At 47.7% G+C, this 13,936-nt stretch overlaps 1 protein-coding gene across 1 annotated transcript; it reads left to right on the forward strand.

Annotated features, from left to right (window-relative positions):
- The first annotated feature begins 10,219 nt into the window (after positions 1-10,219).
- LOC123074540 (uncharacterized) lies at positions 10,220-11,691 on the forward strand. Its single transcript, XM_044497346.1, has 2 exons — positions 10,220-11,086; positions 11,176-11,691. Exons 1-2 carry the CDS (start codon positions 10,321-10,323, stop codon positions 11,232-11,234), a joined length of 825 nt encoding a protein of 274 aa, XP_044353281.1. The 5' UTR covers positions 10,220-10,320; the 3' UTR covers positions 11,235-11,691.
- The last annotated feature ends 2,245 nt before the right edge of the window (positions 11,692-13,936 follow it).

A 13,936-nucleotide genomic window follows, 5' to 3' on the forward strand; every position in this document is an offset into this window, starting at 1 on the left:
AGTTACAATGCTTGCAAGGCTTATAGTGATGTGTATTACTGAGTGGGCCCAGAGATACCTCTCCGACAATCGGAGTGACAAATCCTAATCTCGAAATACGCCAACCCAACAAGTACCTTTGGAGACACCTGTAGAGCACCTTTATAATCACCCAGTTACGTTGTGACGTTTGGTTGCACACAAAGTGTTCCTCCGGTAAACGGGAGTTGCATAATCTCATAGTCATAGGAACATGTATAAGTCATGAAGAAAGCAATAGCAACATACTATACGATCGAGTGCTAAGCCAACGGAATGGGTGAAGCCAATCACATCATTCTCCTAATGATGTGATCCCGTTAATCAAATGACAACTCATGTCTATGGCTAGGAAACATAACCATCTTTGATCAACGAGCTAGTCAAGTAGAGGCATACTAGTGACACTCTGTTTGTCTATGTATTCACACAAGTATTATGTTTCCGGTTAATACAATTCTAGCATGAATAATAAACATTTATCATGATATAAGGAAATAAATAATAACTTTATTATTGCCTCTAGGGCATATTTCCTTCAGTCTCCCACTTGCACTAGAGTCAATAATCTAGATTACACAGTAATGATTCTAACACCCATGGAGTTTTGGTGCTGATCATGTTTTGCTCGTGGAAGAGGCTTAGTCAACGGGTCTGCAACATTCAGATCCGTATGTATCTTGCAAATTTCTATGTCTCCCACCTGGACTAAATCCCGGATGGAATTGAAGCGTCTTTTGATGTGCTTGGTTCTCTTGCGAAATCTGGATTCCTTTGCTAAGGCAATTGCACCAGTATTGTCACAAAAGATTTTCATTGGACCCGATGCACTAGGTATGACACCTAGATCGGATATGAACTCCTTCATCCAGACTCCTTCATTTGCTGCTTCCGAAGCAGCTATGTACTCTGCTTCACACGTAGATCCCGCCACGACACTTTGCTTAGAACTGCACCAACTGACAGCTCCACCGTTCAATGTAAACACGTATCCGGTTTGCGATTTAGAATCGTCCGGATCAGTGTCAAAGCTTGCATCAACGTAACCATTTACGAGAAACATATCCTTAGTCCTTTTCAGGTATTTCAGGATGTTCTTGACCGCTATCCAGTGATCCACTCCTGGATTACTTTGGTACCTCCCTGCTAAACTTATAGCAAGGCACACATCAGGTCTGGTACACAGCATTGCATACATGATAGAGCCTATGGCTGAATCATAGGGAACATCTTTCATCTTCTCTCTATCTTCTGCAGTGGTCGGGCATTGAGTCTTACTCAATCTCACACCTTGTAATACAGGCAAGAACCCTTTCTTTGCTTGATCCATTTTGAACTTCTTCAAAACTTTGTCAAGGTATGTGCTTTGTGAAAGTCCAATTAAGAGTCTTGATCTATCTCTATAGATCTTGATGCCCAATATATATGCAGCTTCACCGAGGTCTTTCATTGAAAAACTCTTATTCAAGTATCCCTTTATGCTATCCAGAAATTCTATATCATTTCCAATCAGTAATATGTCATCCACATATAATATCAGAAATGCTACTGAGCTCCCACTCACTTTCTTGTAAATACAGGCTTCTCCAAAAGTCTGTATAAAACCAAATGCTTTGATCACACTATCAAAGCGTTTATTCCAACTCCGAGAGGCTTGCACCAGTCCATAAATGGATCGCTGGAGCTTGCACACTTTGTTAGCTCCCTTTGGATCGACAAAACCTTCCGGTTGCATCATATACAACTCTTCTTCCAGAAATCCATTCAAGAATGCAGTTTTGACATCCATTTGCCAAATTTCATAATCATAAAATGCGACAATTGCTAACATGATTCGGACAGACTTGAGCATCGCTACGGGTGAGAAGGTCTCATCGTAGTCAATCCCTTGAACTTGTCGAAAACCTTTCGCAACAAGTCGAGCTTTATAGATAGTAACATTACCGTCAGCGTCAGTCTTCTTCTTGAAGATCCATTTATTTTCAATGGCTTGCCGATCATCGGGCAAGTCAACCAAAGTCCATACTTTGTTCTCATACATGGATCCCATCTCGGATTTCATGGCCTCAAGCCATTTTGCGGAATCTGGGCTCACCATCGCTTCTTCATAGTTCGTAGGTTCGTCATGTTCTAGTAACATAACCTCCAGAACAGGATTACCGTACCACTCTGGTGCGGATCTTGATCTGGTTGACCTACGAGGTTCAGTAATAACTTGATCTGAAGTTTCATGATCATTATCATTAACTTCCTCACTAATTGGTGTAGGTGTCGCAGAAACTGGTTTCTGTGATGATCTACTTTCCAATAAGGGAGCAGGTACAGTTACCTCATCAAGTTCTACTTTCCTCCCACTCACTTCTTTCAAGAGAAACTCCTTCTCCAGAAAGGATCCATTCTTAGCAACGAATGTCTTGCCTTCGGATCTGTGATAGAAGGTGTACCCAACAGTCTCCTTTGGGTATCCTATGAAGACACATTTCTCCGATTTAGGTTCGAGCTTATCAGGTTGAAGTTTCTTCACATAAGCATCGCAACCCCAAATTTTAAGAAACGACAACTTTGGTTTCTTGCCAAACCATAGTTCATAAGGTGTCGTCTCAACGGATTTCGATGGTGTCCTATTTAGAGTGAATGCAGCCGTCTCTAAAGCATTACCCCAAAACGATAGCGGTAAATCCGTAAGAGACATCATGGATCGCACCATATCTAGTAAAGTACGATTACAATGTTCGGACACACCATTACGTTGTGGTGTTCCGGGTGGCGTGAGTTGCGAAACTATTCCGCATTGTTTCAAATGTAGGCCAAACTCGTAACTCAAATATTCTCCTCCACGATCTGATCGTAGAAACTTTATTTTCTTGTTACGATGATTTTCAACTTCGCTCTGAAATTCTTTGAACTTTTCAAATGTTTCAGACTTATGTTTCATTAAGTAGATATACCCATATCTGCTCAAATCATCTGTGAAGGTGAAAAAATAATGATATCCGCCACGAGCCTCAATATTCATTGGACCACATACATCTGTATGTATGATTTCCAATAAATTAGTTGCTCTCTCCATAGTTTCGGAGAACGGTGTTTTAGTCATCTTGCCCATGAGACACGGTTCGCAAGTACCAAGTGATTCATAATCAAGTGATTCCAAAAGTCCATCATTATGGAGTTTCTTCATGCGCTTTACACCGATATGACCTAAATGGCAGTGCCACAAATAAGTTGCACTATCATTATCAACTCTGCATCTTTTGGCTTCGACATTATGAATATGTGTGTCACTACTACCGAGATTCATTAAAAATAGACCACTCTTCAAGGGTGCATGACCATAAAAGATATTACTCATATAAATAGAACAACCATTATTCTCTGATTTAAATGAATAACCGTCTCGCATCAAACAAGATCCAGATATAATGTTCATGCTCAACGCTGGCACCAAATAACAATTATTTAGGTCTAATACTAATCACGAAGGTAGATGTAGAGGTAGCGTGCCGACGGCGATCACATCGACTTTGGAACCGTTTCCCACGCGCATCGTCACCTCGTCCTTGGCCAGTGTTCGCTTAATCCGTAGTCCCTGTTTCGAGTTGCAAATATTAGCAACAGAACCAGTATCAAATACCCAGGTGCTACTGCGAGCTCTGGTAAGGTACACATCAATAACATGTATATCACATATACCTTTGTTCACCTTGCCATCCTTCTTATCCGCCAAATACTTGGGGCAGTTCCGCTTCCAGTGACCAGTCTGCTTGCAGTAGAAGCACTCAGTCTCAGGCTTAGGTCCAGATTTGGGTTTCTTCTCCTGAACAGCAACTTGCTTGCTGTTCTTCTTGAAGTTCCCCTTCTTCTTCCCTTTGCCCTTTTTCTTGAAACTAGTGGTCTTATTGACCATCAACACTTGATGCTCCTTTTTGATTTCTACCTCCGCTGCCTTTAGCATTGCGAAGAGCTCGGGAATTGTCTTATTCATCCCTTGCATGTTATAGTTCATCACGAAGCTCTTGTAGCTTGGTGGCAGTGATTGAAGAATTATGTCAATGACGCTATCATCCGGAAGATTAACTCCCAGTTGAATCAAGTGATTGTTATACCCAGACATTTTGAGTATATGCTCACTGACAGAACTATTCTCTTCCATCTTGCAGCTGTAGAACTTATTGGAGACTTCATATCTCTCAATCCGGGCATTTGCTTGAAATATTAACTTCAACTCTTGGAACATCTCATATGCTCCATGACGTTCAAAACGTCGTTGAAGACCCGGTTCTAAGCCGTAAAGCATGGCACACTAAACTATCGAGTAGTCATCAGCTTTGCTCTGCCAGACGTTCATAACCTCTGGTGTTGCTCTTGCAGCAGGCCTGGCACCCAGCGATGCTTCCAGGACGTAATTCTTCTGTGCAGCAATGAGGATAATCCTCAAGTTACGGACCCAGTCCGTGTAAATGCTACCATCATCTTTCAACTTTGCTTTCTCAAGGAACGCATTAAAATTCAACGAAACAACAACAAGGGCCATCTATCTACAATTAACATAGACAAGCAAGATACTATCAGGTACTAAGTTCATGATAAATTTAAGTTCTATTAATCATATTACTTAAGAACTACCACTTAGATAGACATCCCTCTAATCATCTAAGTGATTACGTGATCCAAATCAACTAAACCATAACCGACCATCACGTGAAATGGAGTAGTTTTCAATGGTGAACATCACTATGTTGATCATATCTACTATATGATTCACGCTCGACCTTTCGGTCTCAGTGTTCCGAGGCCATATTTGCATATGCTAGGCTCTTCAAGTTTAACCTGAGTATTCTGCATGTGCAAAACTGGCTTGCACCCGTTGTAGATGGACGTAGAGCTTATCACACCCGATCATCACGTGGTGTCTGGGCACGACGAACTTTGGCAACGGTGCATACTCAGGGAGAACACTTTTATCTTGAAATTTAGTGAGAGATCATCTTATAATGCTACCGTCAATCAAAGCAAGATAAGATGCATAAAAGATAAACATCACATGCAATCAATATAAGTGATATGGCCATCATCATCTTGTGCCTGTGATCTCCATCTTCGAAGCACCGTCATGATCACCATCGTCACCGGCGCGACACCTTGATCTCCATCGTAGCATCGTTGTCGTCTCGCCAACTATTGCTTCTACGACTATCGCTACCGCTTAGTGATAAAGTAAAACAATTACATGGCGATTGCATTGCATACAATAAAGCGACAACCATATGGCTCCTGCCAGTTGCCGATAACTTGGTTACAAAACATGATCATCTCATACAATAAAATTCAGCATCATGTCTTGACCATATCACATCACAACATGCCCTGCAAAAACAAGTTAGACGTCCTCTACTTTGTTGTTGCAAGTTTTACGTGGCTGCTACGAGCTTAGCAAGAACCGTTCTTACCTACACATCAAAACCACAACGATAGTTTGTCAAGTTGGTGCTGTTTTAACCTTCGCAAGGACCGGGCGTAGCCACACTCGGTTCAACTAAAGTGAGAGAGACAGACACCCGCCAGTCACCTTTAAGCAACGAGTGCTCGCAACGGTGAAACCAGTCTCGCGTAAGCGTAAGCGTAATGTCGGTCCGGGCCGCTTCATCTCACAATACCGCCGAACCAAAATATGACATGCTGGTAAGCAGTATGACTTATATCGCCCACAACTCACTTGTGTTCTACTCGTGCATATAACATCAACGCATAAAACCAGGCTCGGATGCCACTATTGGGGAATGTAGTAATTTCAAAATTTTCCTACGCACACGCAAGATCATGGTGATGCATAGCAACGAGAGGGGAGAGTGATTGTCCACATACCCTCGTAGACCGAAAGCGGAAGCGTTAACACAACGCGGTTGATGTAGTCGTATGTCTTCACAATCCGACCGATCAAGTACCGAACGCACGGCACCTCCGAGTTCAGCACACGTTCAGCTCGATGACGTCCCTCGAACTCCGATCCAGCCGAGTGTTGAGGGAAAGTTTCGTCAGCACGACGGCGTGGTGACAATGATGATGTTCTACCGACGCAGGGCTTCGCCTAAGCACCGCTATGATATTATCGAGGTGTAATATGGTGGAGGGGGGCACCGCACACGGCTAAGAGATCAATGATCAATTGTGTGTATAGAGGTGCCCCCCTGCCCCCGTATATAAAGGAGCAAGGGGGGTTCGGCCGGCCAAAGGGGAGAGGCGCGCCAGGAGGAGTCCTACTCCTACCGGGAGTAGGACTCCCCCCTTTTCCATGTTGGACTAGGAGAGAGAGGGGGAAGAGGTGGAGGGGAGGAAGGAAAGGGGGGGCGCCGCCCCCCTCTCCTTGTCCTATTCGGACTGGGGGGGAGGGGCGTGCGGCCCTGCCCTGGCCTCCTCTCCTCTCTTCCACCTAGGCCCACTAAGGCCCATTAAGTTACCGGGGGGGTTCCGGTAACCTCCCGGTACTCCGGAAAAATCCCGATTTCACCCGGAACACTTCTGATATCCAAACATAGGCTTCCAATATATCAATCTTTATGTCTTGACCATTTCGAGACTCTTCGTTATGTCTGTGATCACATCCGGGACTCCGAACAACCTTCGGTACATCAAAACATATAAACTCATAATATAACTGTCATCGTAACGTTAAGCGTGCGGACCCTACGGGTTCGAGAACTATGTAGACATGACCGAGACACCTCTCCGGTCAATAACCAATAGCGCAACCTGGATGCTCATATTGGCTCCCACATATTCTACGAAGATCTTTATCGGTCAGACCGCATAACAACATACGTTGTTTCCTTTGTCATCGGTATGTTACTTGCCCGAGATTCGATCGTCAGTATCTCGATACCTCGTTCAATCTCGTTACCGGCAAGTCTCTTTACTCGTTCCGTAATACATCATCCCGCAACTAACTCATTAGTTACAATGCTTGCAAGGCTTATAGTGATGTGTATTACTGAGTGGGCCCAGAGATACCTCTCCGACAATCGGAGTGACAAATCCTAATCTCGAAATACGCCAACCCAACAAGTACCTTTGGAGACACCTGTAGAGCACCTTTATAATCACCCAGTTACGTTGTGACGTTTGGTTGCACACAAAGTGTTCCTCCGGTAAACGGGAGTTGCATAATCTCATAGTCATAGGAACATGTATAAGTCATGAAGAAAGCAATAGCAACATACTATACGATCGAGTGCTAAGCCAACGGAATGGGTGAAGCCAATCACATCATTCTCCTAATGATGTGATCCCGTTAATCAAATGACAACTCATGTCTATGGCTAGGAAACATAACCATCTTTGATCAACGAGCTAGTCAAGTAGAGGCATACTAGTGACACTCTGTTTGTCTATGTATTCACACAAGTATTATGTTTCCGGTTAATACAATTCTAGCATGAATAATAAACATTTATCATGATATAAGGAAATAAATAATAACTTTATTATTGCCTCTAGGGCATATTTCCTTCATAAGTGTCCTTAGCTCAAGGGAATAAGGTGAAGACGTGGTCTTCTGAGTTCAATCTCAGGCTCCCTAACCAGACGTACAGTTGTGACAGCAACTGGAACTGGTCTAGCAAATCCTTGTCTTCATCAAGCAACTGGTTCTACCCCTACCTCCTTTATATTTCAGTTTGTCTTCGTGAAGTCATTACTTGTTTGCCTGGTCTGTTTGACTTCAGTGTGCGAAGACTTTTACCTGTTTGGCTTCATACTGTCTTCCATTCCGATATGTTCTACTAAGCTGTTATTAATCTTCGTGCTTTCATTATATTGCTTACTTGACTATGGTCTGTCTAGAGTAGTTTATCTTCCGCTGCTTATCATATAGGTTCCGTTTGATTGTCTGTCTTCAAAGACCTCATGTTTTGAAGACTTTCATAAAAATCCCCTATTCACCCCCTCTAGTCGATAACTAGCACTTTCAGTAGTGAACCACCTCAAAGTTATCTTTCCGATCAATCTATTGAGACATCCCTATAAATGTCACAAATAGCCCTAAATATCGTACTACAATAACACCGTATGATACGCATCAATCAACTCTAATGTCACCTAGATACTCTAATATCACCACAAGTATCTGTGAGTTAATTATTTAATATGCATCAAACAATTGGTTTATAATATTCAATCCAACACAAAGAACTTTAAAGCTTACCCCAAAGTTTTTATCGGAGAAAGTAGGACGAAAAAACGTCTATCAACACTATAAAAAAAGCACTTCCGTGATAATACGTGTTTATCACAGTAGGTCACGTTTTCTCTCATGCACGTACATCCATAATAATATTGTTGGAAATATGCCCTAAAGGCAATAATAAAGTGGTTATTATTATATTTCCTTAATCATGATAAAGATTTATTATTCAGGTTGTGATTGGGCATGCGATTCGGCGCTTGTGTGATCCGGCGCGTTGTGTGAATTGAAATACATTTGAATTTGAATTTGAATTTACGCGGACGGACAGGGAAGAAATATAACGATTGCAGTTGGAGATGCCTTGAAAGCGCTTGAAGCATATAGGGTGGTTGTACACCGTCGTACGTCCAGTTCACGACGGACCCCGGGGTCTAGACTAGTACTGTACCGCTCCGGCGCTTCCACGGGTCGGTCAAGCCGAATAATTGCAGTTTTTGACCCGATGCACTGTAGATGGGCTGGACCAGACGAGGGGACGGAGAGGGAAAGGAAGAAGACCGCAGGCGGAAAAGGCTGTAAAAGCTTGCGCCATGGACTTGGACTCATCATCTCATCTACTCTAGTCAAGTGCGTGCTCCGCTTCGTCTGCAGCTGCGCCTGCACTGCAGCGCCCCTCACCTGGTGCCCGCCCGTCAATTCCCATCGAACGGAGGAGCAGGCGGCCACTCCTCCGCAGCAAAATTGAAATCCTGTGGTAGAGCAGATGTTTTACTCTTTTTATGAAGCTTCTGTGTGCGGTGTGGCCTGGCCTTGCAACTTTGGCTGGCCCCGGGACCGGATGGGAGGGCTCTCGCGTCTCTTCTCTTTCCATGCATTGCACAGGACATGCTAGTACTATGATAAACACACAAGTAGCCCGTCCCCCGGGGGCCACGAACCAAAAAATATCACTTGAAATCGTACTGCCAGCCATGATTTTTTTCCAGAAAGCGAGGACCTTACCGCAGTTCTCATTTTGTATGGATAGTGCCCTGGTTAGCATCAACTTCAACTTTGTGTCACCGGTCATCAGTATCGATCATGAGGCGACGAGTTATAAACACGAAACGTACATCCCCGGATCGCCCTTTCCCCAAAAAGAAAGTGTTATTCTTTTGCAAGCGAGAAAGAACCGAAACGACTGACAAAATATATGTATCCCACAACCGCAGTGTAGATCACATTTGTTTAGTTTATTTATTTTCGGACTTTGCTTAGCTAGTCGGTAATGCAACATGATGAACGACGCAGAATGGTACGCCACATGCATCCTCTGGATATTGGGTAGGTGGGGATGAGACAAAAGTAAAATCCGGGACGATTGACAATTTGGCATGCTTCTCCACAACTAATAGCGTCACACACACACACACACACACACACACACACACAAAAAGAAAAGACTAGCATCAGACCCGGGCCACGCAGAGTTTGCTGTGAGCCTCACCGACTTGTGGTTTGGTCATTCTGAAGACCGGCGTTCCAGTTTTTCATCACCGGAAACGCGCAATACAATGACATTTCAGCCTTGAAAATCCCCTAGTCAGTCTCCCGGAGCAGGAGCTGTTGCATGCTTCCGCCACGCAGGATCGCCGGCGTGCCAATCACGGCCCGTCCTGCGGCGGACGCCTAGTGGTTTTCAGTTTCAGTTTCAGAAGAATTCCAGCACCAACAAAATCATTGAAATTCAGATAGTTCAGTATGCGTTTCGACCAAAAGGCTGAAATATTCATCTGGAAACAGTTAAAAATTAAAGAAATGAAATTATTTTTCAAAAATATTTAAATTCATGTGTACCACTGAAATTGCTTAAATACTTTGGCCGAGAGGTAAATATTTCAGTGATTGCTGAAATTAATGAAACTCGTCACTGAAAGTGAAGACCAACAAACATAGAACGAAACCGCAAACGAAGAAAACCCCGAGCCTTTCTTCAAAGTTACACACATCTGCCTTTGCCGCTCCCGTTTAAAAGCCACTACCACCACCACCACCACCACCACCAGTCCACCACCCACGCAAACGCCAAAGCCGCACGCACACTCACACGCACGTCCAAAGCGAAGGACGGGAGCGCGCTCATGCACATCCTCCGCCTGCTCGCGGCGCGGCGCTTCCGCCGCCGCGCCGTGTCCACGATCAGAGCGAGCGCGACGGCGCCGGCCACCCCGTGCCCGTGCGGCTACGGCGAGGACGAGGGCCCGTTCTTCGACCTCGACCTGTCGTGCTGCTCCGCCTCCGCCTCCGCGCCCGCGTCCAGCGCCGAGTCGAGCTCCGAGTCCGAGGACTCCTCCTGCGCCGGCGAGGTCGACTTCGTCATCCTGCTGCAGCGGAGCTGCTCCGCGTCGCCGTCCTACGACGAGCGCCTCTCCTTCAGCCGCTGCGGGTGGGGGGGAGCGCCCCCGCCGGCCAAATTCTGCGCGTCCGAGCCCAGCGGCGACGCCGCACGGTTCAGCACCAGCAGGCGCGGGAAGCTGCGCACGCTCAGCTTCGGATCCGCCAAGGCCGCCTTCTACGGCGGCCGCGCCAGCTTCTCCCGGAGCTCCAACAGCACGCGCTCGGCGAGGCTCTTCGCCGCGTACGCGCACGGCTCGCCGGACCAAGAGCAGGAGGAAGCCAAGAGGGCGCCCTCGGCCGACGTGATCAGGCGGTGCCTGAGCAAGATCTCGAGGCGGTTGCGGAGGGTGGCGCCTGGCGCTGCTGCTGCCGTGGACGTCCGGCTGCGGAAGAGCCGCTCGGTGTCCGCGGCGCAGTCGTCGTCGCCAGCTCGCCGGGACGACTCGCTCCTGGAGCAGCAGGACGGCATCGCGGGCGCCATCGCGCACTGCAAGGAGTCGATCCACCGTGGTGCGTGACCGCTGGCTTCGTTCCTTGCCTCCGTGAACTCGTTGGTTGATGAAGCCGTTCTGACGTTCGTTTCACTTTGCTCTGTGCAGCGTCCATGTCGGAGCGCGACTCGTCGCTGCTGCGGTCCCGGAGTGACCCAGGAACATAACTTGCACTCTCAAAGCTATTTTCCCCGGTGGGTTCGCATGCTTTGCCACCATTTCGCTTCGGAATCGTGGAGGAAGCGAGGACGAAGTTTCGCGGTGAATTTCGCAAAGGAAGCAATGAAGGACGAAGTAGTACAAAAAATTGTTAAAGAGCATGCGGTGGTTTAGGAAGCTAGCGAGATCTTCTTTTGTGTGTGGGTGAGTTCTTTTCTAAGTAGTTTAGGCGTGGGGAAAGGCCGAAAGAGCTCCTTTTAGGCTCTTTTCGCCACCTCCCACATGTACAAGCGTCGTGGAGTTGTGCCAGTTTAATCCTACTTTCGTTCGTTCTTTTTTTTTCCTTATTCATCTTTTCGTCTTGTACAAGAGATTTGTAACACGACCTTTCGTGTGTGTAATTAGGCACTCCGCTCCTAGTACACTCCTAGCCTATTGACACAGAGCATGAGTCATGGTGTATCATTGCTTCCATTTCCATGGCCACGTCCAACTGTCGCTTGAATATGTGCACACGCACACTTACACGTACGAGATGCTAAAATTCGGCCTCTTGTGCGTGCAAGAACTTGGGGTACGTAGTGGTTTCTTCTTGGCTCTTTGGTCTCGTCTAAAAGGAAGCTGTTCTCTTCTTGCTTGTGCCAAGCAAAGCAGAGGGGAAACGGAAGGTTTGGATCTCGGGAAAGCTGAAAAGGCACCCGGGCCCTTCCGCGGCGCCATGATGGGTGATGAGCCGGTGCTGGTGGAGACAGGGCCGGAAATTGCACAAGAGCGATGTGTGTACGTACGATGTGGGTGGCGAGGACAAAGATCTGCGCGTGATTCTCTTGTGAGGCCAAGGGGTCTCGGCTGCTCGGGGAACCGCGCTGCGCCCATTTCTTTCGGCTTTGTTTATCTCCATGCTCGTTTTGCTTTCTTTTGTTGCGCCTTTCGTTCGTTTACTTCCTCCTGTTTATCCCCGACCCCATCCCCCTCCTGTGCGTCTGTGTGCGAGGCGAGGGGGAAAAGGGCCCAAAGCTACACTAGCTTTGACGGACGCCCTGAGGAGGAAAAGGGGGTGGGAAAGCATTGTTTAGTCTGACCTTTGCTTGGCTTTAGGCCTTTAATCTCGTTATAATTAGGAAAGAGCTAGGCAAAGCTAGTTTAAGCACCAAAAGCTGCGTGGCCTGTGCGGTGCACTGCCGTCAGCATTAGCACCGAATCCGAGGCGAGGGGGAGAGCTTTGCCTAGCGTGCATCTGAGGCCGCGCTGCGGGGGGCCACGGCCATGATGCACGTCCGAAAAATTTCTAGTGGTATCTTATGCTATGAAAGGGGAGTTCCGTTCAGTTTATGTTTTTATTTTTGGCTTCCTTGGTAGTGCACTTTAACTGATGACAAAACCCCATCCACCCTGGAGAGGCTCGCGAGCGCAATGATGAAATGACATGCGTAGGATTCGCGGATCTTGACTGCTTGCTTGGAGACGAGCGAAATGCTCTGTTTCTGTTTCTGGAGGGAGGGAAGCTCCGCGAGGACCATGATGGCATCTGCAAGGAGACAGTGAGGGAGGGAACAGTGAGGGATCTTGACTTCAACGGGCGATCCCAAACGGATGTCCGCTTTTTGTTCGTTTGGAGCAGGAAAATGGACACGACCGCCCGCTTGCGGTCGTGCGGTCATCGGTGCGTCCAACGGGCACACCTTGTCCCAAACTGTCCGGAGTTATGGACTTCGATTTTTTGCCAAAAAAATAAATAAAGTTGCAAATAATACGAAAACATGAATATAAACATAAAACGTCCATACGTCCATAGTACCAAAGTTCAATGCAGGTCTTAAAATAAAACTTAATAAAAGACATAAAAAAAATAAAGGCCCGTCGCCGGTGGCCGTTGTCGTCTTCAGGAGTCGCCGTCCTACCCGCCATCGTCGCCGCTGAGGTCGGCATAGGGCGGTGGCTGCCACAGGTGGGCTGGCGGTCAATGCCAGACGGGGGGCGCCTGCGCCGGAGGCGCCTGCCCCACCTCCTCCCGTGGCTCCTGCTCGTGCTCTGGTGACCGCGGCGGTGGGGCTGACCATGGGCCGACACCCACTGCGTCAGCCATCTCCGGCGCCGTGCACGACCAGCTCCACCGCTGCCCCACCAGACGAGGGTTCCACGCGGCGATGGCGCCTCCTCCAGTACCTCCTCCTTGACCGACGTCCATCTCCGGGATGGCCACGTCGTCGGCCGCAGACAGGGCCAAAGCGGTTTCCAGGTCATCCCATTGCCGCTCGTCGTGCGTATTCATGGAGTCCTCCATGACACGCCTCATGAGGCGGGCCTCCTCCTCCTCGGTCATGGGCGGCGGCGGTGGCGGGGACGGGGACAAAGAAGGTGCCGGCGTGATGCCACGCACATGCCTACGGCCCCGCGTTTGGGGAGGGCTGTCATCAGCACGAGGAGGACGCGGGCAGCGCGGGCTAGGAGGACGACCGACAAAAAAAGATTGCCGCCACTGGTCGTGCTCGTCGCGGAGCCACGTATCCCATAGTGGCGAATCTATGGCATACCCGCAGTCCGTCAGTAGATCCGGCGGGAGGCGCCGGCGTCGTCGGTTGATCTCCTCGCGGCGGGCGCGGCCGCTCGCGGGCACTGGAGGGATCGGCACGTGGTCGACGGAGAGATGCCAGCTATTTGGCAGGTGGACATCTCCCCACGGCACCGGCGTCGCCGTCTCCCAGTAGCG

Source organism: Triticum aestivum, chromosome 3D (assembly GCF_018294505.1).
Source record: "Triticum aestivum cultivar Chinese Spring chromosome 3D, IWGSC CS RefSeq v2.1, whole genome shotgun sequence".
In the NCBI taxonomy this organism is placed as follows: domain Eukaryota; kingdom Viridiplantae; phylum Streptophyta; class Magnoliopsida; order Poales; family Poaceae; genus Triticum; species Triticum aestivum.